The 14,633-nt window shown below is 47.6% G+C and overlaps 1 protein-coding gene across 2 annotated transcripts in view; it reads right to left on the reverse strand.

Moving 5' to 3' along the window:
• The window catches only part of SNX19 (sorting nexin 19), a 32,691-nt gene that overhangs the window by 9,225 nt on the left and 8,833 nt on the right, over positions 1-14,633 (reverse strand). The window contains exons 6-9 of one of the 2 annotated variants that reach the window (XM_019954872.2): positions 14,230-14,326; positions 13,565-13,745; positions 10,740-10,869; positions 7,044-7,670 (exon numbers count right to left, since the gene is read on the reverse strand). In XM_019954872.2, the coding sequence (XP_019810431.2) occupies positions 7,646-7,670; positions 10,740-10,869; positions 13,565-13,745; positions 14,230-14,326 (433 nt within the window). In that variant the 3' untranslated portion in view covers positions 7,044-7,645. Of the gene's footprint in view, positions 1-7,043; positions 7,671-10,739; positions 10,870-13,564; positions 13,746-14,229; positions 14,327-14,633 lie in introns of those variants that run through there. The other variant, XM_019954871.2, reaches the window with a different exon arrangement.

Raw genomic sequence — 14,633 nt, forward strand, 5'->3', positions numbered from 1 at the left:
TGTTTAATCTGTTTATTCCATTTGAGCTTCTTAAAAGTTTTAAAAGAACAAGATTGTGAAGTTTTGATGGCAGGGATCTCAGTTCATTTTGGTGTCTTCCTCAGCATTTACTGGACTAGGACAGTTCACATAATCAAACATATACTGAATGAATCAACCTTATTCCAAAATGCTCCATGATAAACTTTAAGTCCCTTTGTTACTGTGGTATATAAGACGGATTCTCTGTTATGTTCTTCTGTGAATTCTAGTTCACTTCCGTCTACTTTCCTTTCTGTGAGCTATTTCCCATTCTATTCAGTTTTAGTTTTAGCTCAGTTTTCTTTGCAGCTTTTTCTTCTTCACTGAGTCGATGGATGTCCTGTCAAGTAAGCCCTTCCTGTGGTCCTCGAGTTATGTTCTCACTGCAGTTGCAGTTAGGAGTCCACCACGTGGGCATCATGTGCCAGAGTAAGGAAGTTTACAAACCTTCCCTCTGTTCTAGCTACACAGTTAACTGTTCAATCCATACCTTCCTCTTTCTTCCAAAGACACAGCTTACAGGTAGAAGAAAGGATAGAAATCTAGGCCTTGAGGTCCTTAAGTTTTCTATTCGAAATCTGAAACTTATTAGAGATACAGTCCATGCTTCCTCATGTGTCATCATCTAGCACCACACAAAAGTAGGTAATAATCCACTGACTTAATAAGCAACAAGGAACTTTCAGAATCACAAGTCAGATATATTATTTGGAAGGCTACTATGCCATCTGCTAGCATTGCTTCTCAATCCACAAGGGAGAACCAGAGTCATTCTTGATTTTGCCTCTTCTCCAACCCTAGCCCACTTGCCCCCTGCAACATCACCTAATTACTGAAACAGTTACTAAAACCGGTCCAGCCGACCTCCTCAGTACTCAGGACCCCATGAATTCATCACCCTTTATGATCTCTGCAGCACCGATCTTTGCTTAGGTCCTCATTATCCCTTTCCCAATTTGTCTCCCCGGTCTGAACATTGCTTTCTTCAATTAATCCTCGACAGCACTATGTAAATGATTTTTCTAAGTTACTAAGTTGATCATGTCATCTTCTGTTTAATTCTGTACATGTTTTGCTAATGAATAGAGGTGAATCCTATGCTCTCTGAATAGCGACAGAGCTCTGTATAGGTCAGTGCCTACTGAGCTCTGCAGTGGAATCTCTGGCTATGTGGCTACACATCGTACATCCCAACCGCCCCAGACTTCTCTGAGTTCCACACATGCGCTGTCTTGCTTCACTGCTCTGCCTTCAACGCTCTGTTCTCCAACGCCAGCTCTCACTTTCCCTTCATCCTTTAAATCCTATCTCAGAGGTCATCTCCTCTATAAACCCTCCCTGGATTTCTCATAATTTACTTAGTCCCTTCTCTTAATCATGAAGAGCTGTTTTTAAAGTCATAACTTTAAACTGTAATTCCTTATTTATAAGATTGCATCTCTGACTGGATATTAAACTTCCTAGGGTAGGAACCAGCGGTCTTTTAAATTTTGATCATTTAACTCAGCGTCTGGCACATAGTAGGTGATCAATAAGTATTAGTTACTAAGTGAATCACTGCTGTAAGTGGGACAAACACTGGCCTTAATGCAAGGCACACAGCTCACACTAAGCTGTGCAGAAGACAAACGTCCCAGTACTCAAAGCAGCAAAACAATATGGAGCTCTTAGTTATTTGTGCTGATGGAGGAAAATAATAAAGGTAGACAATTTAGAAATCCTTTGTATTTGGCATTTTATATGCATCTACATAAATGTTTGGCAGATTTATCTTCCTAAGAACTTTCTATTCAGGCTAATATTAAAATTCAGCTGTGTGCCAATACAGCAGCTGTAGGGTGGATATTAAATGAAGAATACTGGGTAATAAGTCAGCTGTGCTAGAACTCAGAACTCACCATGAAGAACCCACACAATCACACCTGGTTCTGCACTCACTGCAAGAAAAGAGAGGTGGAGGGCAAAGAAGGGGGCCAGCCACGCTCCATAAACCCTAGAAAAGACAGACAGCTGGAGCAGTCTAGGTTTTTGTCAGTTTTCCTGGCAAACAGGCCCAGAGGAGAGAAGAGGCGGAAAGTCAAACGGAAGCAAAAGGGTTTTGAGGACTGTGAGTCATGTGTGTATTTTGGGAAGTGCCCCCGATGGATGGAACAGCATTGATCTGAATCCAACTCATCACCTGAAGCTAGTGAGAATAATGTAGCAGGATATTTGGGTAAAAAATGACCAACAGCAAAGGTCTCGCTACCTTTCTAAAAAATATGGAACAAGGAGTCTCTTGGGGGCTCTGTGCTCATGGGATAAAGAGAGTCTGATTGCATATGGAGATCTTTAGAAATCTGTTCTAGACCGAGCATCATGACACTCAGGATTCCAGTTTCAAAGGTGATTACACAAACCTATGTCCCTCTGAAGGCCTTCAGGACAACTGTTCTCAGCCTCACACTAGGCTGTCATCAATGCACCATAAACCAGCTCTGAGATCAGGGCTAACAGAAAAATCAGCCACACATTTTTGATACCTGCCTGTTTTTCGTGTGGCCCCAGTAAGAGCAACAGCATGACACGTTCTGCACAGTAAGTTACTCCCTCCATGTTTCTTGGAATCTCTCCTAGTCCAGAGTCTCCTGTCTGGAAGAGGCCATCAGAGTTTCCACACCAATACCACACATAAAACTGATCCATACCCTTCCGGGGAAGCAAAGCCCAGTGGCCAGAAGAGCCACGAGGCTTCCCGCAGTGCGCTGCAGCCAGTGACAGCAACACTGCAGAGCCGTGCAGGCTGGAGGCTGGCTGGGCCAGAGAAGCGGAAAGAACCGAGCTCTGAATTCTTCTTAACAGACTGACTCTGGCCCTGCCTTCTGTACAAAGCTGCTGAGATCAAAGGAGAAAACGTGAAAGTGTTTGTGAAAGTGCTTGTGTGTTTGTGTGTGTGTCAGAGAAAGGGTTCTCTGGATCCTCTTACAAAGCTCTACCAGGTCTAGGGAACTAAACGAAGGGGCTAAGGCGTGAACTCTGCATTTCATGCTTTAGTTTCCCCTCTGTAAGACTGACTCTACTGGCGGGCTCAGGGATGTGTCAGAACAGTGAACCACCTGAAGGGGCGGGGGTGAAGGAAGAAAGAAGCTGGCTGACAGAGTCAGGGGCACAAAGGAAAGGGCGCATAAGCCACCTCCAGGCCATGGGGCGAGACAGCAAACGCTGCATCACTACCCCTACCAGGGTGACGACTACAACTGCAGCTCCCTCCAAGCCTTGCAAACAGGGATTGTTTATCCTGTGGTGCCACCTGGAGTCCAGATGGAGAATTCACACCTAACTGCCCCAAGCAGTAGGAGTCCAGCAGGCTTTCCATACTCTCTACACTTCACACTCACACACACACACACTCAGAAAGGGGCTGGCTGAAAATACACAAAACATGTTTAAAGGCAACTATTAAAAGTAGAAATAATGTCCGTTTCCCTCTTTAAAAATGTTCCAGTGTCTGGAACATTCTTTACCCTAAACCATTCTAAGGGATTTGTCTTGCAAGGTCTAACTTTATTAAAAACTTTCCTCTCTAAACCCTACCTAACAATTACCCTCAAGAATCCTTATGACTTTTTAAAACTGTGTTTATGGTCTATACTGTGTTCTTTGACCTTACACTGTTCAGTATTTCTAATGGATTTTTATGGGTTATTTATTTTCTTAGGCTGAAAGGACCTTGATGGAGAAAAGGCCTGAAGAGCTAGCAGTCAGCAAGTCGACATAGTATCAAATCTCACAAAGACTTTTCAAAAATTATTTATAAAGAGGTCACCACAACAAGAACTAAATAAAGTTAGTTTCCTAGAAAGTAAAGTGTTGAGAGTACCTGGGTTAAAAGGTAGTTCCCTGGTTCTGAAACACTGGAACGACTTGGGGAGATGTTAAGTAGGAATGTGAGGACAGGACAGAGTTCATAGACAGCTAAAACGGAGGAAGACACCCTAATTTGAAGGATGCAGAAAAGGCCATGTGTCTCACAAGGTGTTTGCTCCTAAGAGATCACAAAGCGAGCTCACTACAAACACCTCACCAAAAAACCATCGCAATGTAAACAGATTCTCTATCCTACAGCAAATGTGTGACCGCCCTAGGGAACAAGAGTCCCCAAGGAAACAGGACGTGGGGCTTGTAGAGACGGACAAGAACTCACATTTACTGATGCCATCGGATGGCAGGCATGCAACGAAAGTCTTCATCAGTTCACGAGCAAGGCACTGTTACTCCCACTCAGAGTAACTGAAGCAAAGGTGAGTCAGAGACAGCAAGCCTCAAGGGAAGATGTGAATTCAGATCTGTGTGACTTCAAAGCCCATATCCTTAGTTTCACACATGGAAGGACAGAGGCTGAGAAGGCAAAGCAGCAGGAGAAGCTTCCAGAAGGTCCAAGCTTAGGCAGGAGGCCCACGATGGCAGAGGGCACTTTGTTCCTCTGGAGAAGAAAGAGAAGGCCGCTGGGGTGGGAGATAGCCCGAGGCCCAGCCATGACTCTGGGGGATGGGGAGCAGCTGCCCAACTAAAGAGCTGTGGGGGAGGCAGGCAAGGGGGTTTCTCTTACATCTGTGTTTCTCATCCCAGCAGTGCTGGGGAACTCCCAAGATTCTCACTAGTGATGAGAAGAGAGACCGATTCAACCAGAAGGGCAAGTGATGTTCATTCATTTGACAAAAACTTACGAAGCACCCTCCATGTACACAGCTAAATGCCTACAGCAGGATGGTGAGAGAGACGAGTGCCTGCCCACCAGATGCTTGCAGTCTGAACCTGTCCTAAAACCTGTGTCAGGCTCCTCTTTGTAGTTATAGATAGGCAAGAGATGGCAATAATTTGACTTGGAAAAAAGGTTTTGATGCTTACATATGTCATGATGCTCTGGTTTTAACTGCTGCCAATTCTGCACCTGTGAGTGTACGAGACTGTAAGAGCGTATCCCATACACGGAAGTGCAAACGCACACTGAGCTGTTACAACCGTAAGGACGGATTCAGGCAGAAGCTCTCAGCACACAACAGGAAAGGCTGGGTGCTTTGGTCCTATGATGGGTAGAATAAGAGACGCCTAAGAAATACGGCAGGGAGGGCGCTCATATAACTGGAGACAATGAAGCCTATCCTGATCCAGTCTACGAAGTCAGAGCTCCCCTTTTTCAAGGTCTAGTGGAAAAGGCGGGGGACAAGTAGTGTTCCTCTCCCTAAGGAAGCACGATACAACCTGAGCAAAGCCGCTGCTGCAGAACACAGACGTCAGCCCCTAAAAGCCAGGCCAGCGCTGCAACTAGCAGGGGCAAGGATGTGATCAGACAGGAAAACTAGACTTGGTTTGAGATCATTTTGTAGCTCTTGCAAACAAACGCATTTTTCAATAGAAGCTGTGCACAGAAAGAGGTCAGGTGTAAGGCAACACAAGGCACCAGAGCTGAACTGAAAGAGAAATTTATGGAGCAAAGGAAAAAACCCAGCATCTGTGTCTTGAGAAACTCTGAATCAGAACTATGATAACCTTTTTCTGACTGGGAATAGGACGTAGAACAGAGATACTAAAGGGAGACTACATAATTTCTGATCCAGGAGTGTTTAAGAATAAAACACGGATGGAAATGAATTTATATGCTACCATCAAACACGTGTGTCTCTTGGACAGAAGTAGGACATGGCACTTTCAGGTGAGGTCAGTCCTGTGGCCACTGCCTCACGGGGAAGCTTGCTCAGTGGGGAGGCCGCAGGCGGTGGCGGGAAGGGGATGGGCTTGAAGGCCAGGGTGACTTGGGTGGAATCCTGGGTGTGGCCCTTATTATAATTCTGAGAAGGTTACTTAATCTAAATAACACTTTGCTCACTTAAAAAATACACGTCTACCTCAGAGAACTGAATTGCTCCTTAGTATATAAAATCCACGCCTGCTTACCTGATGTCGTATTTAGTCAATGTCAGTTCCTTTTTGGTTGCAGCTGCTCATGCCCTTTCAGTGGTGGGCCTGGAGCTGCCCGTTAGACATAATCAACGTCAGGAAGACCGTTTATCTATCTGCTATTTAGAGAGGCCCACCGGGAAACAGGCCCCTGACCAGATTACACTCAGAGAACACTTGAAGTTGTGGAGTGACCAGAGAGAATGGATGACAAGAGAATTCTTGGTCATCCAACTTGTAACTGCCGCTGCCAGCACCGCCCTCTCCAACGGGCGCATACGCCACCCATACGCCTTCTCCTGACCCTCCCTGGGAGATGACTCGTAGAGACCTCTCCCCTCGGAAGACAATTCCATGCCCTGGTGCAGGGTTCGGAGCTTGCCACTGAATTTTCTCCTGGACCCACAGCATGCTCCACAACATAACCCGACATATTCTTTTTCTTCTTCTTCTCTATCTACTTCCTGACTTCCTGTACTTTTCTACTCGCCTACATCCACAGGTTACACAACTTTCTTTTCTTCCCACCCTTCTGCCACACTGCTGTTCCCACGTGCCCTCAATACACACACATGCTCATTCGCTCACTCACTCACTCATTCAGTCACACTCTTTAAGAAACCCTGACGCAGACACAGACACCAGGAATGTGTCTGCTGCCATCTCTGGGGCCATGGGGAGGGCAGGGCCACGGGAGGTGGCCCTCGTGTACTCTCCTGCTAGCCTGGCTTGTATTTTTATCATGGCTTTGCTCTGGGCACCCAGGCGGGGATCTGGGCCAGCTTCTTCTCATTCCTTCGCTCTACATCAGGACTCCAGAATAATCTCACCCTTGACCGTGGCTGGATGCTCCTGCCCCACACCTTCTCCCGTCAATGGAGCACAGTTGTCTCTCCTCTCTCTCCCTCCCTCCCACCCAGCGTCTGAGTGTTCCAGTCCCTAAACCTGAGTCTGACGCACTCAGAGACACTGTCAGCTTCTCCTGCTTTCTGAATGAGTGGTCTGCAAAAGCTGGATTCACGCCTTGGCTTAGACTGCTCCCCCACCCCTCTCCCCTCCTTTTGACTCTAACTCCAAATAAGGAGCACTCCCTCTTACATAATTGGATGTTCCCAGCACAGAAGCTGACACACGAGGTCAGGCGCGCATGCGTGCAGACTTGCCTTTGACTTAACAATGCCTTTTTTGGGCATCTAACTTCTCCCCAGCTCCCTTCCCCCACTCTCTCCACAGTATCAACAATCAAGGGAGATTTACGCAGCTGGCTCAAACTCTTCCAACCTTGGCTTGGAAGGAGGGGTCATGAGGTTGAATTTACTCTTTTCCCTCGCAGGCCAGGGACAGAGGGATTGGGCGGGGGTGTGGGGGGAGGGTGGCGTAAAGACTAAATATGTGCAAGAGAGGGAAAAAGTGACAGTATGCATGCTTTGGACCTGGGAGCAGTCCCTGGCATCCTAGGCAGTTACGTATATGGGTCTTTAGAGGGATCAAGGAGAATACAGAAAGCTGGAAGCAGAAGAAATGAACTTGTCTTCTTGGAGATGATAATGCTGGAGGTTGGACAATGATGACATTTTTAAAAGGAGAAGCGCCTAACTTTAGACGCCGTCCATGATGGCAGTGCGTCCAGGTCAACCAGAAAAGTTGTGGCAGGTACTCGTGGCATCAACATCGACTCTCCTTCGCTTTAGAACTTAGAGAATCCAGGTGCTCTGCAAAAGGATGCAGCTCATCGGCATGCGGTTTCAGAGAGTGAGCAACTATGCTGCCTCCTGGGCCTCAGTCCTGGGGACAGCCTGGGAGAGGTCCACCCTGACCCGGCAGGGACCAACCACACCTCTCTGAGGGTAGTGAGGACAGGTGGAAGGGGTGCTGCAGCTTTGGGGAGGTATCACATTCCAGAGTATGTGCTTACCAAAGCAAAGAGAGCCCAGGAATGCAGCGCTGCGCCGGCCTCTTTAAAAATAAAAACGCAAGCTGTCCAGGGGACAAGTGACACAGACTGGCTTTGGTGTGCCGCAGGGGATTCTGTGTCGTATGTGAGTGGGTGCACATTCAAATGCAGTTTTCATTTTACAAGCTGACTGGCAGTCTCCTCCTGGGGAATATGGACTGCTCTGAGTCAAAGACTTGGGGGCTGGCTTTTATCTTTTCAAGTCACAGGGCAAACGTCTGATCCTGCAGCTGAACATCAGACAAACCTGGGTTTGAACAGCCTGTACATACTTACTAGCTCTGTGATCTTGACTGAACAATCATGATTCTTTGCAAGCCTTAGCTGCCTCACCTTTAAAGTAGGGATTATAAGGCCTCTTTCACAGGGCTTCTGAGGGGATTAAATGATGTTGGCACAGTGTCTGCACAAAGTCAGCTCTCTACAGATGTTGGCTGGATGGTGGATCCTGAAGCTAGGAAGACCATCAACGTCTACACTCTGAACCTGAAATAAGCCCTGTCTCTTCCTTGGGGAGCCGGCACTCAGAGCTTGCTGGTAGAGACCACGGGCCACAGGCATCAGGTCCTCTGAGCCTCTGGAGGGGGCGCTGGGAGAGATTCCTTCTCCATGACCTCCTGATTGCTGTCTTAAGGAAGCTTTAAGAACAATGTGACCCAGCACAAGATACTTGAGAAGAAGGTCAAGTGTACCATTAAAAAGCTGGGAATAATGCTTTATCGAGAAGATGAAAGACTGTGAACAGAGGAAGATGAGGCTCTTCATTTAACTCTAGTTTGTAGAGGCCCAGGGCGAGGAAGGTGTCAACAGCTGGGTTCCTATTTCTGCTGCAGCTCATACAAAACTAAATGGTCTTAAGAATAAAGTTCTGACAGGAAGAGATATGAGGCAAGTCAACAAGTACAAAATGCCATCACTTGAAAACATCTAGGGCGAACAGAGGTTAACAGACCACAGTCATGGAGAGCTGTCTGGAAGTACCTAGACACAAAACTCTGCTCTTCTGCAATCCTCACTTTGCCTTCATTCAAATTCAGTAACACATTCAAAATTTTTTCCCTTTAACAACAACAACAGGTGTCATCCATTTTTTTTTTTTTAAGTGGAAAGAGAAGCAGCTCAAGGGGGATTCAGGCATAAGCTCTCTCTCTGATGTTGTTTAGGGCATAAGCCACATTCACCAGCCAGCCATCCACCCAGCTAACCCGAGGTGTGGTTCCCATGCAACTGTCAGGGCACGGGGGTGGACAGGGGAGGAACTGAGCCTGACTCCAGGCTCTTCTCGTGAGGAAGGGCAGCCCTGACTCCAGAAGCTCTGCACGCGGGGAAGCAGGAGTGCGTGGAGAACACTGCCGCCCGGGGACAGAACCTGTACTGCAGGGGGCCTGGGGGCTGCCTCCTGCTGTCAGACACATGGACGCTCTGGTCACGGGCACAAAATCACCTGGGAAGGCCTCACAAGGTCGTATTGCTGAGCAGGACGGGTTCTGTGTGGTTCAGAGAGCAGAGAGTAATAGGAGTAGTGGAAGCTGCAGCTGAAGACTGACCTGGATGGGGCACCCTGAACTGGGAGGGAACTTGGGGCCACAAGCTGGAGGAATCAGACACAGAATCCACTTCTTATCCTTCCCTTTTTCTGAATCGCAAGTACGAAGACCCAACATTTACTGGAACACTTTCTATGCACCCAGACACCTGCAGACAGACATCACGATGGTTCCAGAGCTCAGAGCGATGACACACAGCGGAGCAGCAGTATGCTGCGGTGGATAAGCATGCGGCTGTGGAACACCCGGGGGGGCTTGCGCCTCCACCAAGCACTCACTTGGTGAACATGGATAAGGCCCTCCGTTCTCACCCTCATTAAACCATAAAATACGTGAAAGGAGGGACCGTGTCTGTTTTGTTCACTAACGACCAGACCTTAATATTTTCTCAATGAATAAAGGAAAATGACCAAGACAGTTGCCCAGTAGGAAAGTTAATGTTAATAGATTTCCTACTTATTGTAGAATAGATACATAATTCTTTTTTTTTTTAATAAAACTGTTAATTTCAGAGTGACCTATTAGCATGAGTCACACGCTAACAGAAGGGTTCAGGATTTGGCTCCTGACTTTGGGATCGGCCAGGATGTCTCACACGGGAGAGGTCAAAGCATGAGCGGCCACAGCTCAAGCGTTGTGTGTGTCTGCCTGGTTCAGAGGCAGGGTTCCTGGACTCCTGCAGCTGAGCAAAGCTTGCATCAGTTTCATGGTTAGAAAGCCAGCACTAGAAACTCCATCTGCGTACCAGTTTTTCAGGAAATTCAACTGGTGCTGGAATTATACAACCCAAGTTTTAAATCTCAGTATCCTATTCCCCACCACCATGCGTCAGTGCTTCTTCAGCTGTGACCATGTCCGCCCCTCCTGGAGAAACTAGTCTTTACTAGGAGAGCACACGATAGTTTTCTCTTTTCTTCCTCGTTGGCAGTCACGGTGACTGTACACTGTTGGTGAAGAGACACGTCCACTAAAGTGAGAGGTACAGGGCCTGGGGGTAAACTGGGGGAGAACGGACCCTAGCGGAGGAGGAGCTCAGCTCAGCGCCTGAATTCAGGGGTGATGCCAGGGGTCCTGCAGAAGCAGGCCTGTCCACACCTCAGACAACCACGTGATGCTCTGCAGCTCGTCACCCCGCAGCCCGGGACACAGGTTCTCTCTTCTCTTTTGGCTGCAGGTCTCCTGGACTCTACGCTTTCCCTCTCTAGGGCAGAAATCAGGAACCACCTCCAACCTCCGTCTAACCTGAGACTCTAACCTGAAGGGGCACCCAGCAGGCTTACCTCTGGATTAGGGTCCCGAAGACAAGATGAAGAACTTTCTGCACACTCTCTGTACACAGCCATCGCCACTGTTCCATGAGCAGCAAGACAAGCAGGTCCAGGGCTGTGTCAGCCAACTCGGTCTCTGTTCCTGGGGATGAAAGGCCATCTGGAGTAACCCGGCAGAGACCCGCACTCGAGGACACGTTTCAGGGCCCTGGGTCTGCTCTACCTTTATGTCAAGCATCTCACATTTGTGTAATCTATCTGTAGTCAAGTCAAGAGATGTTTACTGCATCTCTACAAAGTTCAGTGGCAGGTTCTGTCTTTCTTTACAATTTATGTTCCTAAGTCACTGAGTAATTTTGTATTATAGATAACTATTTTGCCTACTTTCCTTCTGGTTCTTCTGTATTTCCCCTAGGCAGCTGAACACATTTTGCTCCAAGTAAGTGCTCACAACTGGTGACTAACTGCAACTGGCAAAGCCCGGTGCCTTTCCCTTCCATCCACTCGCCTCCGCAGGCAGCAGGGAAATGTGCGGCCAGCAGATGTGGGACTTGTTTTCCGTAAGCAAGTGGCTCTGAAAGCAACTCAGCTCCCTCAGAGCTGAGGGTCAGGATCCAGGAGATCTCAGTTTGATTTTGAGATAACATGTGGTTCTGGGAAGAACACTGTACTTTTGGTAAAAGGCCATGATGATTACTCACTTCTTTCCTGTTTCAAAGACGGAAAGGGTCACAAACACGCTCATACTCACACTAAGCAGAACTTTTTAAAACAGATGTATTTTATGGGTGGAAGCGTCTGTTCTCTAACTCTGTTCATGGGGTCCCCCATTGCCTCTGACTTGCCTTCCAGGAGACTGCCCCAGAACTACAGAATGTTCCTGAAAAAATCCTCTTCTATCTGGTACTACAGCTGTGATTAAAGTTATAATTAATCATCAACAGTAACTGTATTAGTCTAGGACCAGTGGGTTTTCTCTGTGCAAGCGTGCCCAAGCACAGCTCACTTAAGGATTCTTACAGAATGTGAACGACGTCAAACTTGGATAAATGTGCTGGAACTGAAGCTTACTTTCTTCTTAATCCCATCTAGTATATATTCTCCTTTTCTTTCTGTCATTCAAGGGGGCATAGGAGCTGATGTGTCTGCTTTCTGGTTATTTGCTCAAAATGTGATATTCAGTTTCTTGGAAAAATAGCATTCCTCAATCTCCCTCTTCAATTCTCTTTTCTTCGCAGGTTTAGCATTTACCTAGAGTTGCAGTCCATGCTAGAGCAACCCACTCCAGTATTCTTGCTTGGAGAATCCCATGGCCAGAGGAGCCTGGCGGGCTGCAGTCCATGCGGCTGCAGAGTCGGACACCACTGAAGAGACTTAGCATGCACACATGCAGAGCTGCCACCATGTGGCGACAAGGAGCATAGCAGTGACAATGAGTGAAAGCAACAAGGGCCCAGGTCCTCTCGGTGAAAGTGGTAAATTATCTATCGTGCGAGCACGTGGAGTCTCTCAGGGCTCAAAGAATGGCACAGGAATAAATGATCTCTTTAGAGAGATAATGCACAACATTTAAAGATTTGATTTTGGCTGGAATTATATTATCTTACCCATCCCATCTTATCTATAATTTCTCATAGTTCTCTTGACGCTTTTGCTCTCATAACACATTTACTTAACCAGAGAGAAGTGTGTGAACAGCTGGGGTTGTAAACTCCATTTTTCATAGAATTGAACTGAGGTCCACAGTGCGGACTGACTGTGGGTGCCTGAACAACAGTGAAGTCAGCCTTTTTTCCTCTTCTGGGCCCAGGATTTTGTGATCTTTTATTTGCAAGGGAAGCCTTTGTTTGGCAGGATTTGAAAGACTTTGTTCTTATAAGTTCTGGCACAGCAAATCTACCAGTATCCAGGCCTCCTAATTCTCCCTCTGCAGAGAACACCGCACCTCCAGGAAGCACAACTGCCCTGCCTCAAGCTCCTGAAGACAGAGCAGCGGCCTTACCTCGTCTCCCTCTGCTCCACCCTGGTAACCAGGCGGCATTGTTGGCCACGGCAGTAAACACAACCGAAGGAAAAGATTCAGAGGAAAAGAGAAATTCCATTTTGTGCATGCTGTATTTCAGCTGCCCTGCAGTACATCTGGGCTTCCCAGGAGGCAGTAGTGGTAAAGAATCCAACTGCCAATGCAGGAGACACACGAGATGTGGGTTCAATCCCTGGGTCAGGAAGATTCCCCTGGAGTAGGAAATGGCAAGCCCATTCCAGTATTCCTGCCTGGGAAATCCCATGGACAGAGGAGCCTGGCAGGCTACAGTCTATGGTGTTGCAAAGAGTCGGACACGACTGAGAGACTGAGCATACAGTACACCAAGGTGGAGACTTTCGGGAGGCAAGTGGAAACACACCTCCAGGACTAAGGCATCACCAGCACACGTTAGGGTTGACACCGATCAACAGAGGAGCTCACAGGACAAGTGCGCAGAGTAGGGACAGAATGAAGCTCTGGACGGCTGAGGAGCCAACAGAAGGGACAGAGGAGGGACCCAAGAGAGACAGGAAGACCAGAAAGTGGCACCACAGACACCAGAGAAGACAGTTTCTAAACGAAGGGAGCAATCCAAAGATAATGCCAATGTACATTAGGAACAACTGAAATAATCACACTACTATTAATAGAAGCATGGACCTTATCTTGCTGGACTGGACGCCCTGCTTATGCCCCGAGTTCTTCTGATCCACTCAGCCCTGGGACTGTGCCATTCTGTACCCTGGCACCTGACAGAGCCACCCAACGGTCACAATCCAGTGGACACACCAGGCTCTCCGCTGTCACTCACCTGGATCACTGCTGCTGAGGCCTTGGGCTGGAGCAGCAGCATCTGACACACGACCGTCCACACACCCCTCAGCAGTCTGTTCAGAATCTCTTCCGGGAGCATCTGCTGGCTGCACTTCTAGTAACTTTGCCTGTTTTTCAATAAAGGATTCCATCCCAGACACGGAGAGGGTCTCTGACTCCTGAGGAGAGAGCAGGGGCTGTATCACAGGCAGGGTGCAGGGAGTGGGGGCACCTATGGCTCCCGTTGCTTCCCTGCACGTGTCTCGAGGAGAGGACCCCACTGACCCTGTGACCACTTAAGGAAAAGGTGCTTGTTTTAACCTAAACTGCAAGGAGAACAATGCCTCTGTAGTCTCGTTTGCTACAAAAATCGTGTTTCCTTCTAGGAGCTGGCTTTCTCATTCTATCACCTATTATCCCAAGGCTACTACCCTTGAGAAGCCCACCACCCTTGAGAAGCCAACTGGCCAGCCCAGAACTCATAGGAATTCCAAACCAGTCTGAGAAAATACTCCTAGAATAAAAACCAGAGACCCAGATGTCGGTTGAGTCCTTTAGGAAGGCACCAAAGACCTTTCTGATTCTGGAGAACATCCCAACTGCCTATAATGGCAGGATTGACCTCCTAACTGATGATCCCAAGAATTCTCTAGGGATTCTCACCACACCGCTGTCCTGGAGACAGTAGAGAACCTTCTCGTGTGCCTCAGTTATATTCAGTGCTGGAGCAATTTTACTGGATGAGAACCTCAATCTGGATCTGGCACAGAAACGAAGAGCAGAAAGAGTGTGTAATTCATGGTCTTGATCCCCATACGAAGGGCTGACCAAGTATTAATACCTCAAAACAGGCATGTCCACACTTATTCTTGGAAGCTTACGGTGGTCAGAGTTGCCAAGAGATGCCTCACTCTGAAATCCCCCAAACAATATTCTTACACGCACTGCAGCTCTTGCACTGAGCTATGCTTACAATGCGCCTGTGAAAGGGCTTTTGCTAATGTAAAATAAGGACTTGCCTGTCACAGTTGTATCCCACAGGCTAGAAGAGTGGCTAGCACATACTG

Source organism: Bos indicus, chromosome 29 (assembly GCF_029378745.1).
Source record: "Bos indicus isolate NIAB-ARS_2022 breed Sahiwal x Tharparkar chromosome 29, NIAB-ARS_B.indTharparkar_mat_pri_1.0, whole genome shotgun sequence".
Taxonomy (NCBI): domain Eukaryota; kingdom Metazoa; phylum Chordata; class Mammalia; order Artiodactyla; family Bovidae; genus Bos; species Bos indicus.